At 43.0% G+C, this 27851-nt stretch overlaps 2 protein-coding genes across 6 annotated transcripts in view; one reads left to right on the top strand and one right to left on the bottom strand.

The window, feature by feature from the left end:
- LIN7A (lin-7 homolog A, crumbs cell polarity complex component) overlaps positions 1-27340 on the bottom strand; it is a 75453-nt gene extending 48113 nt beyond the window's left edge. For 2 of the 3 annotated variants that reach the window (XM_033951910.1, XM_033951909.1), the window contains exons 1-2: positions 27260-27340; positions 301-419 (exon numbers count right to left, since the gene is read on the bottom strand). In XM_033951910.1, coding sequence (XP_033807801.1) covers positions 301-419; positions 27260-27296 — 156 coding nt within the window. In that variant the 5' untranslated portion in view covers positions 27297-27340. Of the gene's footprint in view, positions 1-300; positions 420-12434; positions 12872-27259 lie in introns of those variants that run through there. The other variant, XM_033951911.1, reaches the window with a different exon arrangement.
- Positions 12336-27851, top strand: part of ACSS3 (acyl-CoA synthetase short chain family member 3) — a 182983-nt gene continuing 167467 nt past the window's right edge. Inside the window, exons 1-3 of one of the 3 annotated variants that reach the window (XM_033951906.1) lie at positions 12336-12554; positions 13009-13185; positions 19480-19621. The gene's annotated coding sequence lies outside the window, so the exon portion shown is untranslated. The remainder of the gene's footprint in view (positions 12555-13008; positions 13186-19479; positions 19622-27851) is intronic. The other 2 variants (XM_033951908.1, XM_033951907.1) reach the window with 2 other exon arrangements.

Raw genomic sequence — 27851 nt, 5'->3', positions numbered from 1 at the left:
CACGCCCCCCTTCCCTTTCCCCGTACCTTTCACCCTTTGGTGTCACTTCCTAGGCGCAGATCCAGGAAGTGACGTCAGAGAGAGTGCCCGGAAGTGATGTCAAAGATGCTGACATGGGCAGCAACCCTCGTGCCGTGGAAGGAATAAAGGTACGGGGAAGACAAGGGGTGTGTGCGGCAAGGAGAGGAGCAGGGGGGCGGAGAGGAGGAAGGGTGCTGTGCCCCCTCCCCGCCCCCTTACCACGCCACTGTGTCTATTATAGCCCATTTGTACCCAGTGACTCAGATACTTGGCCCGTACCTCTCGGATTGCTGTGCAAAATTCACTCTGCAGCACTCTCTTCAGGGACTGCAATTTGTGCCCAGGGACATCTCCAGACTCCTGCAGTTTCTCCAGCAGCTCGATGGCTCTCGCGACATCTAGACAGCCAAAATAAGAATAAAATGTCAGGCGAGCAGGGAGGGGGCAAGAGAACGTTCTGCTGAGCCTGGCCTTGCAGACCTCAAGCGAAGTGGCTTTTAAAACCAGGACGGCGGTCATGCACTTCAGAGCAATGTCCGTGTCCTTTCTGCAGTCGTCAAACATATTTCAACTGCAGTTCGAGTTTCATCTTAAAAGCATCTTTCAAAAATAGTTTATGACAAGGTGGGCATCCACTCCACAGGAATACAACCCCTTCGGATATTCAGAGCTATTTAACCAGCCAGAAACAGCGATGACTAGTTAAATAGCACTAATCCAGTTAAAGGCAAATATTCAGTGCGAGATAACCTGTCATCGTCACTGAATATTACGGTTAATGGCTAAAAATTAATCAGCTATATTGTGGGATGACGGGCAATTTTCGGCATTGAGAGGCTACGTTTGGTGGCCACATCGGACCACGTAAATAACTGTCCTATCTTTGGTCACTATAAATTTAACTGGGCAGTGCAGGATAACATTTTAGTGGCATGGAGGAGTAGCCTAAGGATTAACGCTGCAGGCTGTAAACCAGAGAGACCAGGGCTCAAATCTCACTGACAGTACAGGTGGACCTGGCCAAGTCACGTAAGAAATCCAAGAGCATCAAAGCAGCATTGGAGCATTTAGCGCTCCGTGCCACAGTAGAAACCTCTATTTCAGCTTAGTAAAGGGGTGGGGGATTAACTCTTCATTGCCTCAGGTACAAACTTAGAGGCCCTTTATTCAAACTATCCTTTCACAGGTCATTCCTGCTAGGGCAAAATTAGGGCTACCAGATTTGGTAAGTCAAAAAAGGGGACATTTAACCCACCCCCGTTCCATCCACAGTGCCCTGCCCCACCCATGTCTCCCCTAAGCTTCACCTTTAAACTGCCCCCTCCCCAGCACAGCCTCAAGTTTCAAGTTTTATTCAAGTTTATTCATATTATTTGATTGAACGCTTTTCCAAATTACAAAGCGTTGTACAAAAGATAAAAATATGATTTTAAAGAAATCACTTATACATAATATATTAATCAGACCTATAAGGGTAATTGCTTTTAAAACCACGGGAAACAATAGGAAAGAGGGGAGGAAATACAATTTTTGAAGAAAAAGTACATAAAAGGGAAGTACATTAGGAGGGTAGGAGGAAGAGGATTAGTGGCAGACGTGGGATCGAATGAGAGAACTATTAGAAATCTTGTTTTGGGGATGGTAGAAATCATAAAGTATTACCTCTTGAATGAACTTTATTTTTTCAGTTAAAGGCTTCTTTAAAAAGAAGGCACTTTAAGCTACTCTTAAATTTCTGCAAATCTTGTTCGAGTCTTATGTATAAAGGAAGAGAATTCCAAGTCATTGGAGCTGTTACAGAAAAAATAGAAGCACGGCGTGTTCCGATAATTTTCAAGGAGGGAACGTTAAGGGTAAACTGTGAGGATGATCTAAGAACTATGTGGAATCATAAGCCTATCTATAAATGCCGGTGTGTTGGTCTTTATTGTCTTGAAGACTAAAAGAGCTATTTTATATGTAATCCTATATGTTATTGGCAACCAGTGAGCTTTTTGCAGCAAAGGTGTGACATGGTTGAATTTTTTTGAACCTGAAATTATCTTTATTGCTGTGTTTTGTATAAGTTGAAGACGCCTTATGTCTTTTAGATATGCCCCTTTTAATAAAGAATTACAATAATCTAGTTTTGATATTACTAGGGAATGAACTAGTGTATTAAGGGAGAAGTTATCAAGGAGGGGGACAAGTGATCGAATCATCCTCAACCTGTAGAAACAATTTTTGACCAATGCACTGATGTGTGAACGAAACGTGAGTTTATTATCTATTAGAACTCCCAAAATTTTTGTGTTGTTAGTTTGATTAAGTGGCTTATTATCGATTAAGACTGGATTAATAAGTTGTGTCCCTTCTTTCCCTGAGAAGAGCACAGTAGTAGTTTTGTTGATGCTTAGGGATAGCTGATTGACATTTAGCCAGTCATGGATTTTGGCTAGCTTTTGGTTAATGTTAGATATGTCATGTGAACTTGTGGGATCAATTGTGTGCAAAAGTTGGAAATCATCTGCATAAGCATATACTGTGAATCCGATGGATTGACAAAGGGTTAAGAGAGGGGCCAAATAGATGTTAAACAGTAATGGAGACAATATAGAACCTTGCGGGACTCCATAGTTTGTTTGATAAGGTTCTGAAAAAGAATTTTTGAAGTACACTGTAGAGAATCTATCTGTAAAATACGATCGAAACCATTCAAGTACTTGGTCATTTAGACCGATGGAAGAGAGTCGTTGGAGTAGTAAATGATGGTCAATTGTGTCAAATGCTGCTGCTAAATCTAGGGAAATGAGAATGACAGATTTATGTTGGTCCAGATAGTAGTGAATAGATGTGACGAGACCTTCTAGGGAATGCTCTGTTGAATGATTTTTACGAAATCCTGATTGGTTAGGATGCAAAACCCAAGTTTTATCAATGAAGTCTGACAATTGCTGAAATACTACTTTTTCAGTAAGTTTTGCTAAAAATGGAAGACTGGCTATTGGACGATAATTTGAACAATCGTAGAGACTGATTTTTGGATCCTTAATAATCGGAAGGAGAACAGAGTGTTTCCATTCAGTTGGGAGAGATGAAGTAGACAAACTTTTGTGAATAATTTGGAGAATAACAGGTCCAAATAATGAAAAATAATGTTTAAGAAGGAAAGGTGGAAAGGATTCAATTTTGGAACCTTTAAGTTTTATAGTTTGAAATAAATGTTCTATTTCTTTTAAAGATGGAAGAATAAACTTAGAACATGAGGCTTTTAATGACATATAACTTTTTTGATCTTCATCTGTGGTATCTGAGATGGCACTGGATGAGGATATGTTAAAACTATACTTGTCTGGACTAGTAGAAACTTTATTAGTTATACTTGATCTAATTGATGTAATTTTAGTTTGAAAGAAGCTTGCTAGACAATTGGCAGAAGGAGTATCTTCTATTGAAATTGCTGGTTTGTGTTTGAAAATTGTTAATTGCTTTAAAATTTTGAAAAGAGATGAGGAATTCTTGGTTATAGAAATTTTTTAATGTAGTATTGTTTCTTTGTATTATTAATCATTTGACGGTAATGTTGAGAGTGTTGTTTATAATTGTCCAAATTATTTTGTGTGGGTTTGGAGCGCCATTTGCGTTCTGCTGAACGCAACTGTCGTTTTAATAAAGCAAGAGAAGAATTATACCAAGGGTTTTTTTGCTTTTTAGGGGAGATAGTTTGGATTGTTATTGGAGCTATTTTATCTAGAAGAGATTGACAAGTATTGTTCCAAATAATTAATTGTTCATTTATTGTTACAGAGTTAAATTTGTCTAGATCGAGTAATGGTGATGTAATAAGCGAGTCATCAATATTTTGGAAATCTCTTACCTTGATAACTTTGGGTAACCTAGGGGAATCATGATGAGGGTGTAGTTCTAGAATTGTTTGAATTAGACTATGGTCGGACCAAGGAACTTTGAGTAGTTCAAGTTCTGAGAAGTTAGAAAGTAATTCACAAGAGGCAAAAATCATGTCTAGAGTATGACCTTTTGTATGTGTTATGCCAGTTGTTAATGGTGCAAAGTTGAGATCATTTGCATGGGTTAGAAAATCAGAAGTATATGGATTAGATATATAATCGAAATGAAGATTGAAATCTCCCAAAAGGAGTGGAAATGGTGAAGTGGTGACAAAATCTGAAATGATTGCTAATAGCTGATTGAATGTAGACTGGTTGATTGGTGGTGGATTGTATAATAAAAGTAGTTTAATATTTGGGTTTGTATTAATTTTTAATTGAATATATTCAATGAAACTTACAGCATGGGTAATTTCAACTACTAGAGATAAATTTGATTTGTAAATGATGGCGAGACCACCTCCCTTCTTTCCAGAGCGATGGTTAAAACAAAAGTTGTAGCCTGGAGGGCTAGCATAAGAAAGATAGGCTTCGTCGCCATCTGAGAGCCAGGTTTCTACAATGCAGAGAAGGTCTATTGATTGATTAGTTATAAGGTCTTTGATAATATGGTGTTTGGTTCGTAGAGATCTGACATTGATTAGGCCTATTTTTAAAAGATTAGGTAGTGATAGGGCGGTGCATTTTGGTGGGAAAAAATTGGATGACTGAAGAGAGTTATCAGGGGCTAAGTTAATCAGGTTAGTGGGGTTAAAACTGGATGTGGGGACTGCAGGGGCCCCTCTTTCTCTGCAGCCCTCCCCCCCACTGGAGCCCCTCCCCCCCCAAATCAGGAATGATTCTTTGAGTCTCCCCTGTCACCACGTACCACCTCCAGCGTTGCTGTTTAAAAACTTCGGGCAATGGCGGCATTAGCCAGTGATCCTGCTGCTATTGGCCTGCCCCAGAAGCCTTCGGTCCGCAGCACTTCCTGGTCTCACCTAGGCAGATGCTGAATAGTGAAGGGCTTCCGGGCAAGCTGGCGGCAGCAGGATCACTCACTAACGCCGCCGGCTGTCCAAAATTTGGAAATTGCAGCGCCAAAGGAGGTACATGGGGACAGGGGAAACACACGAGAGCCATCTTCAACCACGAGGCAGGCACTAGACTGGAGAGAGTGAGTCCAAAACCCAGATAAGTCCAGGAAACTGTCCGGACACCTTGACGGTTCTCTAAAAAGAGGACTTGTCTGGTAACCCTAGGAAAATGGCAGATTTTTCTATTTTCCCTATTAATGGCTACACACTAATGATTTTTCTGTATTTCCTAATAGTGGCCATGCACTAATTTTCATATTAGCATGTGAGCCCCTATCTCCACCTATTTTACAGGCAGAAGGGATTCATGTGCGAATCCTATGCTAATCAGTTAGCATGTGGCAATCACTGTTCCCTCTAAGCTGAGCAGGAGTCTTCCATCTACACTCCTGCCAGTGGGGGGTGCTGTTTCACTATCACATTATCAATAGTGGGGGACAAACAAGCCCTGCAAGACTCCAGGGAACCTGTGTGTCCCTAGTGGCCGAAAACACAACATTATAACACTGCCCTCCACTGGCAACAATGCATTTAGAGGACTCCTGCTCAGCTTAGAGCAGTGGCCTCAAACTCGCGGCCCGCCAGACACTATTTTGAGGCCCTCGGTATGTTACCATTGTTCTGGAACGTTGCCCGCCTCGCTACCGTAACCTCAAGCGAGCGCTTTCCTGCGTCCATACATGATTGTGAGGTGGAGTAGAGAGGACAGTCACGTACAGAAGCGGGAAAGCGCTCGCATGAGGTTACGGCAGTGAGGCAGGCAACGTTCCAGAACGCAAGATAACCACTGGAGGCAGTGCAGCTTGTGCGTGTGTACGTAATCTCGTAAACTCTTGCGAAATTCGGCCCCTCTCCTGGCAGTGACTGCTTGATGTAAGATGGCGGTTGTGTCCAGTGCTGGAGGAGGTGAGAGCTGAAGGCGGTTGCAGACGCAACCCCCGGACACTTAAGGCACAAGTTTTCCAGGCACAAGTTGGATATTGACTCTCCCCTCTACAAAAAAGCCTAGAGGACTATTCCAAAATCTTATCTCTTGCAGTTGGTATTTTAGAATCTAAATCACAATTTTGCATGAGGTAAAAGTCTTTATAGTTTATAAATCTTTCCTTAATTGCTTCTGATCATTTCTGCTATACACAGCTGACAGCAGTGCAACATGCAAAAAGTGGAAAACTATCTAAACTTCACTATCTGCATGTTGCACTGCTTTCAGCTGTGTATAACTGAAATGATCAGTAGCAATTAAGGAAAGATTTATAAACTATAACGAGTTTTACCTTATGCAAAGTTGTCATTTCTTTAATAAGATATTAACTATTTTAACGTAATAAAATTAGTCAATGGACCCCATACCCCATTAAAGGACTTGCTAGTACCTAAACGTTCTGCCATCATCTTTTCATATTTATACGTTGTACACAGTTACCCACGTTTCTCCTTTTTTCGTTAGATTCCATACACATCCAGGGAGGGTGGGAGGGTGGGGGGTGAAATATTTATTTGGAAGAGTAAATTAATTTTTTATTAAATTGAAAGCATGATATATAATATTATTGTTTATAATTATGATAAGAAGGGGATAAGAACATAAGAACTGCCATCTCCGGATCAGACCCATGGTCCATCGAGTCCGGCGATCCGCACACGCGGAGGCCCAGTCAGGTATACACCTGATGTAGTTTTAGTCACCCATATCCCTCTATGCCTCTCATAAGGAGATGTGCATCTAATTTGCCTTTGAATCCCAGCACAGTGGATTCCTTAATAACCTCCTTTGGGAGAGCATTCCAGGCGTCTACCACTCGCTGCGTAAAACAGAACTTCCTGACATTTGTCCTGGACTTGTACCCCCTTAGCTTCAAACCATGTCCTCTTGTCCGTGTCGCGTTGGACAATGTAAATAATTTATTTTCCTGCTCTATTTTATCGATGCCTTTCAGCATTTTGAACGTCTCGATCATGTCCCCTCGTAGCCTCCTCTTCTCAAGGGAGAACAGTCCCAGTTTCTTGAGTCGTTCCTCATATTCCAAGTTCTCCATACCTCTTATTAACTTCGTTGCTCGTCTCTGCACCCTCTCCAGCAGTTTTATATCCTTCTTTAGGTTGGGAGACCAATGTTGGACACAGTATTCCAAGTGTGGTCTGACCATTGCTCTATAAAGCGGCATTATGACTTTCTCCGATCTACTCGTGATTCCTTTCTTTATCATGCCTAACATTCTGTTTGCTTTCTTTGCCGCTGCCGCGCATTGTGCCGACGGCTTCAGGGTCCTATCTATCAGTACACCCAGGTCCTTTTCTTGTTCGCTCTTACCCAGAGTTGCGCCTGACATTCTATACTCGTATTCCTTATTCTTACTACCTAAATGCATTACTTTGCATTTCTCCACGTTGAACTTCATCTGCCATTGCAGATAAAAAATTGTTTAATGTAATAATTGTGATGATAACAATGTATTTTCATACAGTTTTTTTTTTTTTTTTGATTCTTCAATTGTATATATTATAAAAGTTTGAAATGTCAATAAAGATTTACAAAAAAAAGACATTAGCTATTTTTTTTTTCTGCGGCCCTCTAAGTACCTACAAATCCAAAATGTGTCCCTGCAAAGGGTTTGAGTTTGAGACCGCTGCCTTTGAGGGAACAGTGGTGGCAGTGCCCACATGCTAACCAAGTAAAATGTCCACTCTCCACCCCCAGTCCTGCCCCCAGTACTAAAAAACAAATTGCATGGGTAACATGCGCCAATCCCAAAATGACCACAGGGCACCTGAACACGTCCCATGATAAGGCCTTTTTTCCTGTGGTAAGCATGCATTTGTGCTTATTTCAGTTCTGTAAAGGTACACCGACAATTGTGCGCAGGATAATCACGTGCCGACAATTCCACCCCGTCAAATGTGTGCACCAACAAGTGCGCGCATGACAATTGTGGCGCATTAAAACATTCACTTGCTCTCTAGTGTTAGGGTAAGGTTTACTTGATGATTATCATAATCATCATGTAATCCTTACCCTAACACTAGAGAGCAAGTGGATGTTTTAAGTGTAGTGGAAGGGGTTCCCCCCCTCAAAAAAGAGGGTTACTTTGTAACCCTCAAAAATACAAAATTGTCGGGTCAGATAAAAAATTGTTGGGTCTTGCGCGCAAATGTCGGAGCGGAATTGTCAGTGGGCGATTGTCCTGCGCGCATTTGATGGGTCACGTTTGTAAAAGGACCCCTTACCTTGTGAGTCTTCTGTGAATGGGAAAATACATACTGGCCAGATTCTATAAGCGGCACCTATAGTTAGGTGCCCAGATTGGAACGCCTAGGTGCCTAACTTTAATTATTCAATTAGGCCAACGCGTAATGTACGTTTTTCAACTGCTCATCAATTGGCCTTACCTTCGGTCCATTTGGTTAGGATAGTATCGACCTTCTTTGCTTTAGTTCCTACCTCATGGAACTCTCTTCCGATTGAGATATGATGTGAGCTTTCTTAGCCGAGATTTAGGACTCTCTTGAAGACCTATCTTTTTGGTCTGGCTTTTCCATCATTGACATAGTTTAGGGTGGATAATGTTCTCGCTTAACTATTAGACTTGTGTCTTAATTTTAATTCTTTCTTACCTGTTTTTATGAAAATGGTGTTCCTTTCTCTATTAATTTTTTTTTTCTTCTTGTAAACCGTGCTGATGTTAAAGTGAAGAACAGTCTAAAAATACTAATAAACTTAGGCTTAATCGGTGCCATTAAAAGGCAACTAAAAAAACAATCAGCTGGTAGGTACCTAACTCGCTAGGCACCTACCACTTCAAGGTAGGCGTCTACTCCAAGGCGCCTACCAGAAAGTGGGTGTGGCCAGAGGCAGATTCCGGCATGGTTTGATCTAGGCACACTCATTTAGGCCAAGAAAAGCTTGGCCTAAATGGAGTGTGCTTAAGGTTTAAATGCCTACTGGTAACTAAGATTGTTTAGGCAACGCTAGGCATGATTCTATAAACAGTGCCTGGCGGATGATTGACATTTGTGCTCACTGGTGCCTAGAAGTTAGGTTGCATTTATAGAATCAGGGCCATTGTACCTGAATGTAACTTACTGTCAGCAATGACGGGAAAGGCATGAGCTAAACACAAAATTAATCCACTGTATAACAAACTGCCTTCGGGAATTAATGGCAGTGTAGCTGTGTCTTAAAATCTTCCATTAAATAGTTCACCTTGCATGCCTCTACAGTTTTAACGCTCATTTGTATTTTAATTATTATGCATGCATTTTTGCTACCTGTACAAGGACAGGCTGTAAATTTAACAAACGAATGAATGAATATCTCCTGGGTAACATTTGTGCTATATCTTTTCATATATTAACTCTCACTGTACAATTAGGAGCAGAAGAGAAGCCTGTGAAAGCTTTTCCCTAAAAAGATCCAGAGAATTTTTGCCTGAATGTATCATAAGAGTTGGGACATACCAAAGGTCCATCAAGTCCGGTATACTGTTTCCAACAGTGGCCAACCCAGGTCACAACAGTCCCTGGCAACATCCCAAAGAGAAAAACAGATTTTATGCTGCTTATCCTAGGAATAAGCAGTGGATTTTCCCCAAGCCATCGCAATAATGGCCTATGGACTTCTCTTTTAGGAAATTATCCAAACCTTTTTTAAACCCCGCTAAGCTAACTGCTTTCACCATCTTCTCTGGCAACGAATTCCATGTTAATTGAAGAAATATTTTCTCCAGTTCATTTTTAAATCTAATACAGTTGTTTTGAGCTTTAGACTGCAGGAACTCCCAGATCATGCTGGCTTTCCTAGCTGTGCAGTACTAAGTTTTGCTGATCCATTTGACACAAATCCCATACAGCTAGATTGCTAAGAGCTGTTTCCATATAGAACAAAAAAACAAAAACTTCTGTCTCTCCTTCAAGTTGCTGTTTTCTCATTTTGCAAATATGCTATCTTCCAGCACCTAACAAGTGTTATCTCATGTTTTATTTATGTTTTCAAACACATTTCCACTTTTCCTGTGAGAAAGAAAACTGCCAGAAGCAATTTTAATAGAGAGGCAACTGAAATGATCTTATTCAGTAAGCTTCAACTCTCTTTTTCACCAAGGCAACATTTTCAAAATGATTTTAAGCTTAAATCTGCCACAATAAAATCTCGAAAAGGAGGACATATCTGGACGTCTGGTAACCCAAAGCAGTACTAGTTCAGAGGTTTGTAAAGCCTCAGTCCAGGAGTGGGCAACCTCGGTCCTCCACCCAGTTGGGTTTTCAGGATTTCTCCAATGAAATGCATGAGATTGATTGGCATCTATTGTTTCTTTTCTATGCAAATGAATCTCATGCATATTCATTAAGAAGTACATAAGAAGTTGCCTCCGCTGAGGCAGACCAGAGGTCCATCTCGCCCAGCGTTCCGCTCCTGCGGCGGCCCATCAGGCCTATTGCCTGAGCAGTGGTCTCTGACTATCCCTATAACCTACCTCTACTCCTATCTGTACCCCTCAATCCCTTTGTCCTCTAGGAACCTATCCAAACCTTTGAAACCCTGTAACATGCTCCTGCCTACCACAGCCTCCAGAAGCACGTTCCATGTATCCACCACCCTCTGGGTGAAAAAGAACTTCCTAGCATTTGTTCTAAACCTGTCCCCTTTCAATTTCTCCGAGTGCCCCCTTGTACTTGTGGTTCCCCATAATCTGAAAAATCTGTCCCTGTCTACCTTTTCTATACCCTTCAGGATCTTGAAGGTTTCTATCATGTCTCCTCTAAGTCTCCGCTTCTCCAGGGAGAACAGCCCCAACTTTTTTAGTCTGTCAGTACATGAGAGATTTTCCATACCCTTTATCAGCTTAGTTGCTTTTCTCTGGACTCCCTCAAGTACTGCCATGTCCTTCTTGAGGTACGGCGACCAGTACTAGACACAGTATTCCAGATTGAGGAGATTCTGAAAGCTGGACTGGGTTGCGGCCCTCAAGGACTGAGGTTGCCCACCCGTGCTTTAGTATCTGCTTCTTAGGAGGCTCCTGGCACACTATGAATCCAGGCAGCTCAAGATGAAATGCCTCCGTCTTCTCTTTTCATTTTTCCCAGTCAGAATCACTTGTTCACCCTCTCACTTTCAGGTTTATATAAAAAAAAAAGATTGATTCAGAGCTTGTAGCACTTGCTGGGCATCGGTCTACAGTTCCAGGTCATTTCACAGATGTAGTGAGACCATGACTTCAAGTTCATAATGTATTTTCATTGAACAGTAACTAAGAGATTTAATAACCAGTGAGAAAACTGAGCAGATATGACCTCTAATCAAGGATGTGCCTGGAATGCGAAACATCTCATTATCATGCAACAGTGATGTTCATCCCAGTCTTTGGGGTACACCCAACCTATCAGGTTTCCAGACTATGCACAAGTTAGATCAGATGCACTGTCTCTATCATATGCAAATTTATCTCATTTACATATATACAAGGTACTTATTTTGTACCTGGGGCAATGAAGGATTAAGTGACTTGTCCAAGGTCACAAGGAGCAGCACTGGGATTTGATCTCACAACTTCAGGGTGCTGAATCAACAGCTCTACCGCTAGGCCACTCCTCACCTCCTAACAAAACACCTCAAATAAATAAATTATGTGCACTACATGCTGTTCTAAAGATAGTGTTTCCCAAGTTGGTCATGGAATACCCCCTTGCCATTTGGGTTTTCAGGATATCCCCAATGAAGTTGGGCAGACTGGATGGACCATTCGGGTCTTTATCTGCCGTCATCTACTATGTTACTATGAAATACATTTGCATACAATGGAGGAAGTGTATAAAAATTTAATCTCATGCATATTATGACATTGAAAGTCCTGTCATGCTGGAAGAAACCCTGTAGTGCTCTAAAACTATCTCTAAACCTGCTCCTAGAAGCAGGCAGGTTAGGGAAACAGCCCTGCAGAATTTATCCTCAGTGAAAGGCAGCCCAAAAGTGACCCGATTATACTTGCCTAGTTCTAGGGTGGGGAATGCTAAAGGCAAAGAACTACAAGTACCAGCAGGCACCAGGCCAGTGAGAGCAAAACCAACAAAGGGATTAGCTCCTGAAATCAGCTCTGCTGGGAGCAGGGCTAGTCAGCAGGGAAGCTATCCAGGCTCATTAGCAAAGCACTAGAGAACCACTGGTGTTTCTCTAGAGCAGTGGTTCCCAACCCTATCCTGGAGGACCACCAGGCCAATCGGGTTTTCAGGCTAGCCCTAATGAATATGCATGAGAGAGATTTGCATATAATGGAAGTGAGAGGCATGCAAATCTGCTTCATGCATATTCATTAGGGCTAGCCTGAAAACCCGATTGGCCTGGTGGTCCTCCAGGACAGGGTTGGGAACCACTGCTCTAGAGACAATCAGCCCAATGCTAGAAAAAAAGGTGTGGTCTCTAGGCCAAGGAGGCAGCCACAAACTTACAGCATACCTGAAGCCTTGGAGAGAAGCAGACCTGTGCAAGCCCGGATTCAGAAGTCAGAGACCAGCACTTCCCAAAGCAAGCATGTAGAAATCCTCAGAACTGAAGCCTCTAATCATTCTTCTGAAGGTACTGAATATGATGTGGAAATGCCAGAAGAAATGTTAGTAAATGATATTGAAATGGAGCCTGAGGAATTAGGCATGTTTGAAGGCATGGTCACAGACTGAAGTTTGAGGGTAGTAAAAGTTGTCTCTGATAATGTAGTGTTTTCTCACAGAACAAAGTAACAGAAAAATTAAGAATTACTGCTTCTGATTTAACTACGGGTAACAGAACAGTTAAGAATCCCATGCTCAGGGTGAAAAAGCTTATTACACCCTGAGAATTGCTCCAGAGGCAAGCTGTTTGAGGCAAGATTTTCTTGAACTGTAAAGTGACTAAGCATGGTGGGCTAACAGGCTGTTTAGCCACCAATGAGAGTTTTTGTGTGGTTTGAATTACACTACAGTACAAAGCCAGAAAATCAAGGCATAATAAATTCACACTAAACACCTGTGCTGGACCTTTTTATTTACTGCAGACACCCCTCTACCCTCATTCAACTGCTCAGCTGAGGCTTGGATGACCCAGGCAAGGACTCTGGCTAATCCAGTCCAGGTCTTACCTGGTCACAATATTCATTGGGGATATCCTGAAAATCTGACTTTGGAAACACCGCCATGAAGCCATAGCACCTACTACAAGAGGCAAAACATGGGTATGTCTTCCAGTTACATGGAATACTATAAATTACACTTGTCACTTGGCACACTTAGGTATGATAACTTATGTTTGCCATTGACATGGTATAAGAGAGTGCACCTATACATGGGGACATCAATGCAGACTTATAATAGTATTCTATAACGGAATCTTGGCCACTATAGAATTGTCAATAAATTCACCGCATTTGGGTCACCTATACTGGGGCACCAATTTATAGAAAATCCTCACAAACAAGTTTGGTTGTGATCTTCACGATTCAACATTGATAACCCCTTCAATAAATCACTTATAACATATCATATGAACACTTGCTTTCACATCCCTTGTCATATTTCCCACTCTTAGCCAAGCAAAATCCACTAGATTGATGTAATCTGATGGAAACTCATATATCAGGCTTGACTGAGACCTGTAATAGTGTTACAGAGCAACAGAATTTTAGATGTCAGGAGAAAGTTGAGACAAGGTACCTGATTGGTTGGTTTTTCATAAGCCATTAATGTGGTAGACAGAAGACAAACTCATTATAATTTGAAACTGTGGATGCACCATTTTAGCAAACAGTAATTATGATGGGCCTTGCCAGATGGAGCTACATAGATTTTCTAATTGTAGGGAGATAGTGAATGCTACTAATTACTCAGATAAAAATCCCATCCATGTAGAAATGCTGCAAATGGAGCATTCTAGTGTTTGTATGCAAAGCCAAAAACTGCTGGAAGCAGTGTTGTTCCTTGCTGTGCTGTCATTTCCATCATATATGCTCTGGTCCTTGGAACAGTTTTTTGGGACACCTTCCAAAAGCTGATGGCTGGGATTCTGCAATGCCTTGGACCTGGACTACAGCTAGCCCTGCTCTCTGAGTGATATCACTCTGAGGCATGAGGGTAAAGAAGCCCAGGTGCCACAAAGTAAGGGCACGCGAGATGTCTATACCATCTGGTGATCAGAAATAGTCCTTCAATAGGAACACTATGCATGCATCAAAAGTTCTGAACTGGTGAGATCAATTTAGTCCATTGAACAAATGTCTCAGTGGCCTAATTTGATCTCATCAGTTCAGAACTTTTGATGCATGTATTGCGTTCCTATTGAAGGACTGTTTTTTTCTTTTTTTTAGTACAATAAATTTGATCACCAGGTGGTATAGATATCTCACATGACTTTACTTTGTAGCACTTTTATGTTTTAAGGCAAGGTTTCTTTTGTTGTTGTAAAGAAGCCCAGGCCAGTGCTGATAAAGTTAGTGCCTCCTCTGTTGCACTTACAAAGGAGCGTGATTAAGGAGCTCCTTAAGGTGGTCCTTTGGGCAGACTTTGGGGGGCTCTGAGTGGAAGAACCATGGGAGAGATTGAACCAATGATGGATGGGGCGCTATGGGAACACAATTCCGTCGAGGTATGGTTGGCACAGACTGGTTGAGAGATCTTCAGCCGTGCGAATGACTGATGTGTGTTGTAGGGAGATAAAGGAAGGGAATGTTTTTCATGTACAGTAGGTATGGTTAATGCTAGGTCTGTCCATAATAAAGCTTGTGTGATTTTTGACTTGGCTCAGGATGGTTATGGTATTTTGAGCGTGACTAAATCTTGGTTATTGGATTCTGATCTAATGATATTGGAATAGGGTTACCAGATGTCCAGGAAAACCAGGACATGTCCTCTTTATAGAGGACTGTCCAAGTGCCTGGAGGGATTTCCAAAACCCGGAAGTTTAACCTCAGGGCTGCGTCTGATGATGTCATAGTCATGCACATGATGTTATCGCGTTGACATCCACGCAGGCACAGACGTTCTCCAGATGTGGTCCCAAACTCAGGGAGGTTCATGTGTGGGGGCGGGACTTGGAGTGGAGCTGGCGGTGGAACAGGGCGGGACCAGGTGTCTCTCTTTTTTTTTTTTTGGTTATAGAGGATATCTGTCAACCCTACTCAACAAATTAAACTGTTTCAAGCAAAGGTAAAAGCAGGGCTGTAGAGCTGGGGATTCACTGAATCCCCTGAAAGCCCTCGCCGCACGCCACTGAAAGCAAAATGAAGTAGAAGGGAAACGGCATTCGGCTTTCAGTCTCCAGCCACAATAAAGCAGATCTCAATAGATCTTATTTATGTCTGCTGTACCAAAATGTCTTGGTCTGTTTCCTATGAAATACAAGAACTGGCACTTGCCTATTAAGCAGCTTAATATCAGAACTCCCTGCAAATAACATTTTTGTTTCTACCTGCAAATAAGGTTGGGTGGAGAATTACTATCAAGCTTGCAATAGAAAAAAAATATACACAAGTGCTTGCCATAGCAACCACTGCAATGATTACAAGATATAACATCTAATTTTATATGCATGTATGAACTATTTACACTCCATTGGGAAAAGCACGCTTTCAGTAATAATAACACACTCTACATTGGTGGCCTTTTGTTATTTAGACTTTGCAAATAGTCTAGAAGCCCAGGGAAAAGTTGTTGAAGATGATGGAATTCCAGTCTTAAATGTTCAATTTTGTTATTTTTGAAATACGGGGTGGGGGGGGTGCTGAAAAGTTACCGGCCCAGCCAAGAAGGGAATACATGGATATGGTTCAATCAATGGTCTGAAACAATTTCATACATCCAAGGGGGGGTGGGGGGTAGGTATATCTTTTGTTTTGGTATTATTCCTGATGGTAATGTTGGATGGGGGAGGGAATTTTATTTTTTTGTATAGATTCTGATTATTTATAAGTGCTTATTTTATTATTATTATTTGCGTGTAAATTGTATTGCACTTTTTGTTGGCATTAAAAACTAAAAGTTTTAAAAAAAATGGTCTGAAACAATTTCAAAATACAGAATTTTGCCAATTGGCACTTAGGTCCGGATTCTATGTGCAGCGCCAGTATCGGTGGCTGCCTATAAACGGTCGCTGATCATATGTCAATCGCGCATGCGTCGGTGCAGTTGATAGAATCGTGAACGGGCGCCTTAAATGTAGACCGGCATTTTACATGCCTACATTTAAGGTGCCTGTCTTGTGCCTGTGGAAGCACCTAGGCTCGCCTAAGGACACTTCCTGCGTAAACCATTCCCACGCTGGCCTTAAGCGTCCTTAAGCATGCCTAGACACTTCCATAGGCGGGCAAAAGGCACCTTCAATGTAGGCGCAGTTTGCCACATTGGTTGTTATTTTTAATGTGTATTCTGATTGGTTAGATAGATGGCGGTAGGGTGCCTACTGCCAACTAATTTCGGGACACTGTTAGTAGAATCCGGGCTTTAAAGAAATAAGATAACACCCTTTTCAGCTACAGTGGCAAAATAACACCCTACCGCCAACTAATTTCGGGACTCAGAATTTAAGAAGTTGGTTGGCTAGGCTGAGAACCTTTCAGCACCCCCTCATATGTAATAAAACAGAGCATAGGACAATCAAGCCATTGTGACATCACTGATGAGGTTGGCTCTTATTGGTGGAATGAGGCATTATGACATCAGACATGGTATCAAGCCCAACCAACCAACTTGCTAAATTCTAAATGTTGTTTTGCCACTGCAGCTGAAAAGAGCATTCTCGTGTTATGTATCAAGCCCAACCAACCAACTTGCTAAATTCTAAATGTTGTTTTGCCACTGCAGCTGAAAAGAGCATTCTCGTGTTATGTTAAGTGCGAATTTGCAGAAATGAAATTCTGTGTTTTGATATTGTTTCAGATCATTGATTGAACCACATCCACGTCTCTTCTTGGTTGGGCTGAGTACGTTGCAGCAGCCCCTCGTAGTGTGAAGACTTTCAGTTTCTGCCAACCAGAGTTGAGATTGTGATGTCACAATGCCTCATTCCACCAATAAGAGCCAGCCTCTTCAGTTATGTCACAATGACTTGATTGTCCTATACTTGGCTTACTTTTATTACATACTTGGGGATGCTGAAAAGTTCTCAGTCCAACCAACCAGCTTCTTAAATTCTGAACATTATTTTGCCACTGTAGCTGAAAAGAGCGTTCTCGTATTTTGTTATGTGCCAGTTTGCAGAAACGAAATTCTGTGGTTTGATATTGTTTCAGATCATTGATTGAACCATATCCACACCATTTTCTTCTTGGTTGGGCTGGGAACTTTTCAGCACCCCCCTGCATTGTTATATTCTCCCTCCCTGTCCCCAGTTTACATATTTACATAAGATGCAGGGACAGGGATAAACTGAACAGTGAGTACAAAGATGCAGTACAGCTGCTTGTATATATTCACAAATAATATTTACTGGCTTCAATGCTTCATTAAGCACAATGGCAGGCTGTGTATATACCATGCTCTGAATTTTACAAAAATTGGCTTGAATCCAAAAAAGAGATCTATCGAAACTCAGGCACTGGTGAATGACTCATTGGTCAGCTTCACAAATCGTTCCATGTTTTCACTAGTGAGTTATCAAGGATGGGGAAAATTAGATCACTCCACAGGTCGCTGCGCTGTACACACTACCCCATAAAGCTCTTCCATACCTTCTAAGGATCAACAGTTGCAAATTTGCTATATTTCTCTCGCAACCAAAAATGTAATCCTAGAATGTGTGGCTTTACGGGCCCGGACTAGATGGAAGCTGAGCTCTGCGTAGGGTTTAGGAGAGGGCTGTGACACCAACCCCTAAGGCATATGGTTTTTGCCGAACTATATAGGTCCCAGAATTAATTTCATCTAATTTTCCAAAATCTGGTGCTTTTTCCCCCCCCCCCCCCCCCCCTCATTCAGACTCAGAGTAGTGGAAAGGTCCAAAAAAGAGACTGGTGAACTCAAGTTATCTCATACAATTATTTATTTCTTTAATGCACCATATGTTGACTCGACAAGCGCATGTTTCAGCCAAAGAGGCCTGTATCAGGAGTCTCACAACTCTGTATAAGGTACGCCGTATGCAGTTGGCAAATGGTGGCGTTAGTTTACAGCACAATACGTGTTACTGTGTAATGAATATTGGATGTGATCTTTTGTACCTTATACAGATTTATGAGACTCCTGATGCAGGCCTCTTTGGCTGAAACATGCGCATGTCGATTCAACATGTGGAGGGGCCTAATCGAAAGGGACGTCTAAGTCCATTTACGTCCATCTCGCAAGTCGTCCAAAGTAAAAAAAAACAGCTTAAGACACTTTTTCGAAAGATATATCCAACTTTTTTTTTTCGTTTCGAAAATCGTCTAACTATACGTCCTGCTGATCTGATCGTCCAAGCCGCTAAATCGTCCAACTTTCTATCACATTTCCGTCCAAGTCCAAAACGCCTAGAACAAGCCCTGTTGTACGTGGGAGGGTCTGCAAAGTGATGGACTGCACATCCAGACATGCCACCTAAATAATGGGGTACCTTATAGGGCACTGCTGTGAACTTCACAAAAAGGGTGCCATGTCTTCTCCTCCCTTATAGGTTACGGTGAGCCCCCCCAAACCACCTCCAGAATCCCCTAGACCCACTTATCTACCACCCCAATAGCTCTTATGGCTGCAGGAGCCACTTATATGCCAGTAAAAAAGGGTTTGGGGGTATAGGGCAGTGCACATGTTTAAGTATCAATGCAGTGATTACAGGGGCTTATGGGCATGGGTCCTCCTCTCTATGGGTCCCTAACCCAGCCCCAAGATGACTTAAGCTGCCTCTGGGCTGGACGACCAGGCTTTCCTATGCCAGGCGGCCAGGTGATGATGGTCTGGAAGCTGAATTTTAAAGTTGTGATTAAAATTTTTATGGGGGAGGTCGGTGATCACTGGGGTAGTGTATGGGGATCTGTTTTATGTGTTTGCAGTGCTTATCTGGTGACTTTAGTTGGGTTTTTGTGACTTAGACCATGTTTTACATGGTCTAAGTCACAACGTCCAAGTTCTGTCTAGGCTCTGTTGTAAAACTTTCGATTATACATGCTGTACGACTAAATCGAAGCCGGCCCACGTCCCGCCCACTTCCCGCCCTTAACACTCCTCCTTAAATGCCCCGTTTAGCTTTGGTCGTTCAGTGGCACTATGAAGGCCTAGGTCGTTTTTAAATACGTCAAAAACCCGGTTTTATTATCGGCACTTGGACGTTTTTGAGAAATTATCGTCCAAGTGCCGACAGGCCGGTTTTTGGACGTTTTTCTCTTTCGATTATGAGCCCCTTGGTGTATTAAAGAAATAAAGAATTGTGTGTGTGATATCTTGAGTTCACCAGTCTTTTTTTTTTTTGGGGGGGGGGGATCTTTCCACTACTCTGATTCTGAGTGTTGTGTTTATGGAGTTGATCTCCTGTGTTATTCTATGCTTTTTTTTTTTTCCATTTACAGACCTCGTTGGGATGTTTATATTATAAGCTAGCCTTTGGACTTGCTCCACGATACCTTATTGACAGGTCTGATTTAGTGTCACAGAAGACTGGCAGGAAACCGCATGCTTTGTTTATGTTTCCTTCGGTTAAAGGCTATAAAGGTAAGAAATATCACGAACTTATTAGGTGGCGTATTATGATAAAGATTGCCGACTACTGTTATTTAGACCTCTTTCATATGGACATTTTAGAAAGCTGCTGAAAACCTTTCTCTTCTCTAAATTCTTGATCAACTGGATATTTTTCCATCTTTTCATAACATTTTCTGCATTTTCCGTTAGCATAATCTTTTGTTAACCGCATTGAACTCATGGCTATGCTGTATAGAAACTTGCTATTATGTTATGTTGGCAGGCTAAGTTGCAGAAAACGCACTTTATAACCCATCATACGCTAGGGCAGGGGTAGGGAACTCCGGTCCTCGAGAGCCGTATTCCAGTCGGGTTTTCAGGATTTCTCCAATGAATATGCATTGAAAGCAGTGCATGCAAATAGATCTCATGCATACTCATTGGGGAAATCCTGAAAACCTGACTGGAATTCCCTACCCCTGTGCTAGGGAATTCTAGAAATAGTGCCTAAAGTTAAGCGCTAATTCCATGTCCAACGTTCAACACAGAAACGTGTTCTAACAGCTGCAAAGTTGCCGAAACGGACCTGAAACAGCAGATTGGCACAGAAATAACTTACACACCCAGTTATAAAATAGTGCCTACATGTATCCACATGCAACTGCAAAGGAGGCATTCCTGTGGGGGAATCATCGGGGGGAGTGCGGTCCACCCCAGGCGCCGTCTTGGTGGGGGCACTGGCACCCCTCCTCCTCTTTGGCCCCGCTCCTTCCCACTCCTCCCCCCAGCCACGAGAGGGCCTTCACTTCCTCCCCACCCGCCCTGTACCTCTACCTCTTCAATGTGTCGGACAAGTGCTGGGTTTTGAAAAGCCGTCCAGACCCCCGGACGTGTCTGGGGAAATCTGGACGTCTGGTAACCCTATTCAGGGACCCTCCAGATGTGGCCCCCGAGCTCGAGGAAAGCGAGGAGAAGAGGTTTGTGTGAAGGCGAGGCTGGGGTGGAACAGGGCGGGGCCAAATATCCAGTTTTGGCTCCATAAAGTCTGCTAACCCTAGACCTGGGCAGAAATTTTAGAAGAGACCCTAAAACTCACTGGCAGGTCGAGATGGTCACTTAAAAATTTTGTCGTGGTTGCGTTTCTTTGTTCTCAAAAGAACATTGTCAAGAGTGTGTACTATACCCCGAATTCTACAAAAAGGGTTAATATTTGCATGGGGGCGGGGCTAGGGGCACCAACCTCCCTCACTATGCCACCGGCACCAGGATTTGAACCCAACTTTGGGCGTGATGATTTACCCCAGCCGAAACCTGGAGTACATCCTCGTCCATAAATTAGGCACAAATTCCTCCAAATTGTATAACGGTGCATTCATCTTTAGTGAACACCCCCGACTCACCCATGCCTCCCCTCTAGCCATGCCCCTTTTCAGCTGCATGCTAGACGATTGATATGCATACCTTTATAAAATAGCGCCTAGCGAGATGCATCAAGTTTCAAGTTTTATTTATATTTGATTAATCGCTTAATTAAAATTGTTTCTAAGCGAATTACAATATATAAAAGTGACATTCAAATTGTTGTCGGCGCTAATAATTGTTAGTGCCCAATTATTGGCGCTACATGGCTCGCTACTCAATTAAGTTGCGCATGCAAATTGGGCAGGCGTCCAAATTCACGCATGTAACTATGAATGCCCTACACAGAATATAGGGAATATTGTATGCTCGTGATGGTGAATGCATTCATTTCAAATTAATGTCCAACCTTACTGCCAGTTGTGTCTCCTTCAGTTCTGGGTAATCTTGGAGCCCCTTGTGGTCTGGAGGAGTATTACAGCAGGCTACTGCTGCTGAATTTCTGTTAGAATTGTAAGTCTTTGTGTTTAAATACTCTGGATTGTTTGGTAAGCTGTTGCACTAGAAGAGTGTATCGCAAACTGTGTGCTATGGCACGCTAGTGTACCTCCTGCGATTTCAGGTGTGCCGCGAGATGCTGGGAAGGAGGAGAGATGCCGGCACTGGCTGGCTGCCTACGAGGCGTGCATTTTGTGGCGAGAGGCACATCCTGTAGGCAATCAGCCGGCACCAGCGCATCTCCTTCTCTATGCACGTCTTCCCTGTCGGCACCCCTCGCTGGTACCTCGGTGCACATCTGGAGGACCTTCGTGCATGCGCGGACATCATTGCATCGACGGCCGTGCACTTCCGGATGCCTCAAGCCGCAGCCACCACGTGTAGCGTGCCGTGACTCGGACAAAGTTTGCAAGACGCTGCATTAGAGAGTAGCTTGCTGCCTGTTTTTCCTCTCCAGTTTTGCCTCTGACGCATTCCTTGGGCGAAACGTGGCCATATCAGACATGCCACATTAATTTCTTCTTGCTCCATATATTTGCTTCATCTGTTCCCCTGTACTACTCTAAAGCCATCCCTGCTCTAACACACCTAATTTCCAAGATGACTGTGAATCACAGAGAAATATATTCTACAACTAGTCTTTAAGCCTGTTCCATTAACGGGTGCTAGAATAGATGTGTCTGTCTGTCTCTCTGGCCCCCCTGTGTGTCTGTCTGTGTCTCTCCCTGGCCACCTGTCTGTCTGCACGCAAATCGAACACGGCCACGGAGTCACGGATCACGGCATTGCAAGTGCGCATGCGCGCTTAGGGTTTTATTATAGAGGATGAAGAATTCTTCATCTCACGATGAACCAAAAATCTGATCATGTTCTGTCTAATGTACTCTCTATAGATCGTATTTAATTGGATGAGTTATGCGTGAATGCAGATTATTTTCACAAGGAAGAACTTTCTAACGCAAGCTCCCGATATGGAATCTAGGGCTGTGTTTTGTGGGGTTTTTTTTCCTGACAGAACAAAAAATCTACAGGTTTTAGTATAGCCCATAACGTTTCCATGTCAAAGACACAAGCAGGAGATGATGCGAATGGTTTTATTAAAAGCAGCAGGGACCTGTCTTGGCTACCTCCGCTTTGCATTCTTATGGAGAAAATCATACAATAAGGATTGATGAAAAACTCTTTAATCTTCAGGCTCTCTGAATTGCATACCCATAACGACTGTATCCACAATAACATCCTGATTATGAGCTGCATCTACTCACTGCAGGACCGATCAAACTGTCAATAAATATTCATTGAAAACATAGGACAGAGTGCAGGTTCTACATAGGATTCCTGTCTTTGGAAGGAATTAAAGACACATCACTTGTAAACTTGAAAAAAAAAAAAAAATCTCTAACTCACAATTGTCAGTAGGAAGCAATCCGAGTTTGGCAATTTCTGTCGCAGGGAGTAATTATCGGGTAATTATAAGAACTTGAGGATGGCGGACGTCAAAATGAATTACTTTCAGTCAAATGTGAAGGTTTTTTTTAATTTTTTGCATGCATTATCTGGAAGCTGCCATCAATTTTCAGAGTAGAGGTTCTGCTTAGATCTTTAAAAATGGATCAGAGGGAAGGTACCAAATTCTGCACCATGTTTTACATGCAGCCTTTTCTCATGGACTATGCTATTGAAACCATGGGCCATCACAATGTATTTGTTTTATATTTTTAAAAAAACCAAAAAACTTACGCAGCAAGGTGTGTAATATATTCTTAATAACAGAAGGATGCTACTTTACATGTAACCTGGGGTTACCAGATTTTCCTGATGGAAAATCCGGATCCATGGCCACGCCCCCCCAGGCATGCCCAGTTCTGCCCATGTCCTGCCTCCAGCCCTGCTCCCAGCCCCACCCCTTAACCTGCTCGTGCATCAGGATGGCATATATGCATGCATGCATGGATGCGATTCAATGACACCATGCATGTGTGCTTGATGTCACCGCGTTGCATCCGCGCTTGCACAGATGCCGTCCCGACATCAGAAGCTTTTCAAAACCCAGACAAAAGGAGGGCATGTCCGAGGAAATCTGGATGTCTGATAACTCTACATGTAACCTATATAGAAGCTGTATTATTGAACGCGATTTCAAAATGTATTATTGTGTCGCTGTTAGTCCAGTCAGAAAAGAGACGGCTGAGGGGAGATATGACTGAAGTCTACAAAATCCGGAGTGGAGTAGAACGGGTACAAGTGGATCGATTTTTCACTCTGTCAAAAATTACAAAGACTAGGGGGACACTTGATGAAGTTACAGGGAAATACTTTTAAAACCAATAGAAGGAAATATTTTTTCACTCGGAGAATAGTTAAGCTCTGGAACGCGTTGCCGGAGGTTGTGGTAATAGCATAAAGTGTAGCTGGTTTTGAGAAAGGTTTGGACAATTTCCTGGAGGAAAAGTCCATAGTCTGTTATTGAGGAAGACATGGGGGAAACAATTGCTTGCCCTGGATCGGTAGCATGGAATGTTGCTACTCTTTAGGATTCTGGAATCTGTATGGAATGTTGCTACTCTTTGTTACTCTTTGGGATTCTAGAATCTTGCTATTCTTTAGGATTCTGAATGGAATTTTGCTACTCCTTGGGTTTTGGCCAGGTACTAGTGAGCTGGATTGGCCACCATGAGAACGGGCTACTGGGCTTGATGGACCATTAGTTTGACCCAGTAAGGCTATTCTTATGTTCTTATGAAAGGTGTTAAGCCCTAATGCGCAGTTAGCACATCAAAACCATGCAACTGTGTAACGCATTAAATAATTTTGTGGTATTTTACCTGATAGTGTGCGCTAACCTTCCACTTGGAACATATTTTTCAAAAATGTTGTTTTTACAGGGGGGTGTATCATGGGTGTGGAAGCATTATCCAGCTAGTGTGTTTGCAATAGCATGTGCCAGCTGGTTACAGCAGAGTTCACATGGGAGCACTTAGGCGTTTATTCTATAAATGGTGCCTATCGGTTGATGCCTAGATCGGGAAGCCTATTGCTCTTAAAAAAATTAAGTTAATTGGTTCAATTAGCACTATTAATTAAACAGCAACATTAAAAAAACGATTAAAAATAATTTGGGGGTAGGTGCCTTATAGGCGTTTACCCAAAGGCACCTACCCGCACCCACCTGAAAACCAGGCATGGTTATGGGTGGAGTTTGGGTGTGGATTGAGTTAGGTGTCAATATTTTAGGCCAACAAAACCCTGGCCTAGGCTTACCATATGGCTCCAGAAAAAAAGAGGATGGATTGAGCATTCAATGGAAATAAAACCTAGATGTCTTTTTTCTGGAGCCATATGGTAACCCCTATCCTGGCCTAACATATCGGGTGTCTAACTCAATTTACGCACCGCTAGGTGTGATTCTAAAGATGATGCCTAACTTTCGATGACATGTGGTAGGTGCAATTTCCAACAGCGCCCTCCGATTTACACGCTGTTCATAGAATCAGACCCTTAGTGTATATATATATATATACACCACAGTAAATCTAGGATTAGCACATGGGAAAGCCTTGCATTAACACACACTAAACTCAGAGTTTAGTTTTTTGTAGTTTAGTAAATGGGCCCAAAATATTGCTTAACATAAGATTTCTACTAAAATAGCTAGATTAATTTCCTAAAACAGAAGTTCATAGGCCATTATTGAGATGGCTTGGGGAAAACCACTGCTTATTCCTAGGATAAGCAGCATAAAATCTGTTTTACTACTTGGGATCTAGCTAGGTACTTGGGACCTGGGTTGACCACTGGGCTAGATGAACCATTGGACTAACCTTATGTAAGACAAATATAGGACAATCAAGCCATTGTGACATCAGCGATGAGGCTGGCTCTTAGGCCTTGGTGGAATGAGGCATTATGACATCACAATCTCAGCGATGGAATGTTGCTACTGTTTGGGTTTTTGCCAGGTACTTGGGACCTGGGTTGGCCACTGTTAAAAACAGGATACTGGGCTTGATGGACCTTTGGTCTTTCCCAGTATGGCAATTCTTTTAGCAGCTGATTATTGGGATCAATATGTTAAAGAGAAGAAATTTTGTTTTCAATAAAGCAAAATAATTCAACCAGTCTTTCTCTGCTTTGGCATTGGTGTAGATCAGAGTTCCCAACTTTGAGTAAGCCTACAAGATTTATAATTTTTTTTTTTAAAAGAACACCTCAGACCCACTTACAGTCACTTTTCATTTTAGAGGACATTTAACAGAAGGCAGAATTTATTGCTAAAAATAAATAAATAAAAGCCACCACGGTGGATTATGAATCCCAGTGAATTTACATGAACAGAAACCAAATCCAAAGCCTATGTATGGGACCGAAATCCACTGGTCACTTGGAATCGCCTTGCCCGAACAAGAAATCAATTTAACCCTGTGTAACCACCTCCGAAACCAAGAACAAAGGGCTCCTTTTACTAAGGTATGCTAGCGTTTTTGGCACGGGCTGCCCCCCCCCGCGCTATGTGTAAAAACTAACGCCAGCTCAATGGTGGCGTTAGCGTCTAGAACAGGTGACAATGCAGCATGCGTAAAGCATGTGCTAAAACCGCTAACGCAGTTTGGTAAAAGGAGCCCTAAGACTTGGGCAGAACCCCCCCCCTCAAAAAAAAACCCAAAAAAACAAGGCATTTCCTCTTCAAACGCTACCTCCAGCTGCACAGAAAAGTCCACTACTTCTAGATAAATGAGCGGAAGCAGGTGAGGGTCAGCAGCCATCTTTCATAATTCAGGTGCTTATCATGAAAGTTTAATTGTAGCCTAGACTCTACGTTGCTGGCCAGCCTTTTCCCCACCCTCCTCCTTTCTTGTTTGAGTTTATCCTATGCAGCCAGGCTTGGCAGCGACAGGGATGGCGAGGTCAGGGGGGGGGGAGGGGGAGGATAGAAGCTGGCAAAGAGAGGCAGGAGTAAGAAATAAGCCCCCATTGTTAAGCCGGGAGTCTGCCATACTGATCTTTTTTAATTCTCCGGGGCTGCTGCTTCGGATTTGCATCTCCAGGGTCCAATCCCTCCTCCTTGCTCAGTCATTGCTGACCCCCTCCCCAGATGTGCAATACCGCCTTCCCACCCTCCTTCTGCTACTGTTCTCATCCCCCCCCCCATCTGAGCCTGGAGGGAAAGGCTCCTCTTCCTCAGGTGAAAGTGATCGGCCATGTGTGGTGTAACTGGATCTTACTGCAAACAGCTGGGTGGGAGGGAGGCCGGGGGGACATCTCCATCCACTGCCCAGAGACAGAGACTTAGAACAAGGTCTCAGCTCCATTCCAGGCACAGAGAAACGAGCCTGGCATCCTCAGATCAGTGAGCCAGGTTGGGTCCTCTTCCCAATCCAGGGACAGTCTCATCCCCCCTGTCAGTGACAGACAAGGTCTCATCCCTATGCTAGAGGAAGAGACAGACTGAGAATGTCTCTTATCCCAGTCCAGACAAGCTTTACATCCTCTGAACATAGGCAGTGATGGGAGAGTCCCCCCCCCCCAATCTAGAGACAGAAGGCAATATCTACTACCCCTGTCCATGCACTGGGAATCAAGGTTCCCATTCTGAACCCAAGAAGAACCAAATCCCCCCCTCATCCCAGGCAGAGAGACAGAAAGTGTGCCTCTGTTCCCATCTCCAGTTCAGGACAGTAAGGCACAGAGAAACACGGATCCAATGCAAGACAGACACAAGCAAGCTTCCTAAAAGAGAGAGCCCCCCCCCCCCCACCCCGAATCTCGAGCTTCCAGATGGCCAGATTGGGCCGGATCGGGCTTGGGACTCACCTCTGTCTAGCATGAGTGGCTGCAGCAGTGTGGCCATGTCGGCGACTGGGCGATCGGTGAAACCCTTCTGCGGCTCCGGCAGCTGCTTCGCTGGGAGGCATGCGAGAGGGCGGGGGGGGGGGGGGGGAGCCGGAGGAGGAGGAGGGATCACACATCTGCAGCTGATGCTGTGGAGAATCCAGCTCAGCTAGCCTACAGGGAAGGAAGGCGAGTGCCCTGCATCCTCCTGGCACCACCGGTCTGAGCTCCCCAGTCAGGGAGAGGACACAGGCTGCATGTTTAAAGGAACGAGGACCTAATCATTTTAAGGAGAACGCATAATTCCAAGGAAGACTGTCTAAATCATTTAAGCCAAGGGATGCAACTGAAGAAAGATAGAGGGTCTCCTATTTGCTTATTTGATTTCAGTTATTATAGTCTTATCATCTTGCACCTTGAGTGACCCTTTTACTAACTAATCCATGCTAAGCCCTAAATCTCCTGTCAGGTTTTCAGGATACCCACCATGAATATGTATGAGACTGCCTCCTTGAGATGCAAATCTATCTCATGCATATTTATTGTGAATATCCTGAAAACCTGACCTGGCTCC

The sequence above is a fragment of the Geotrypetes seraphini genome, chromosome 7 (assembly GCF_902459505.1).
Source record: "Geotrypetes seraphini chromosome 7, aGeoSer1.1, whole genome shotgun sequence".
Lineage (NCBI taxonomy): Eukaryota > Metazoa > Chordata > Amphibia > Gymnophiona > Dermophiidae > Geotrypetes > Geotrypetes seraphini.
The sequence above is the reverse complement of the archived record's forward strand: the minus strand, read 5'-3'. Positions and strand labels throughout refer to the sequence as shown.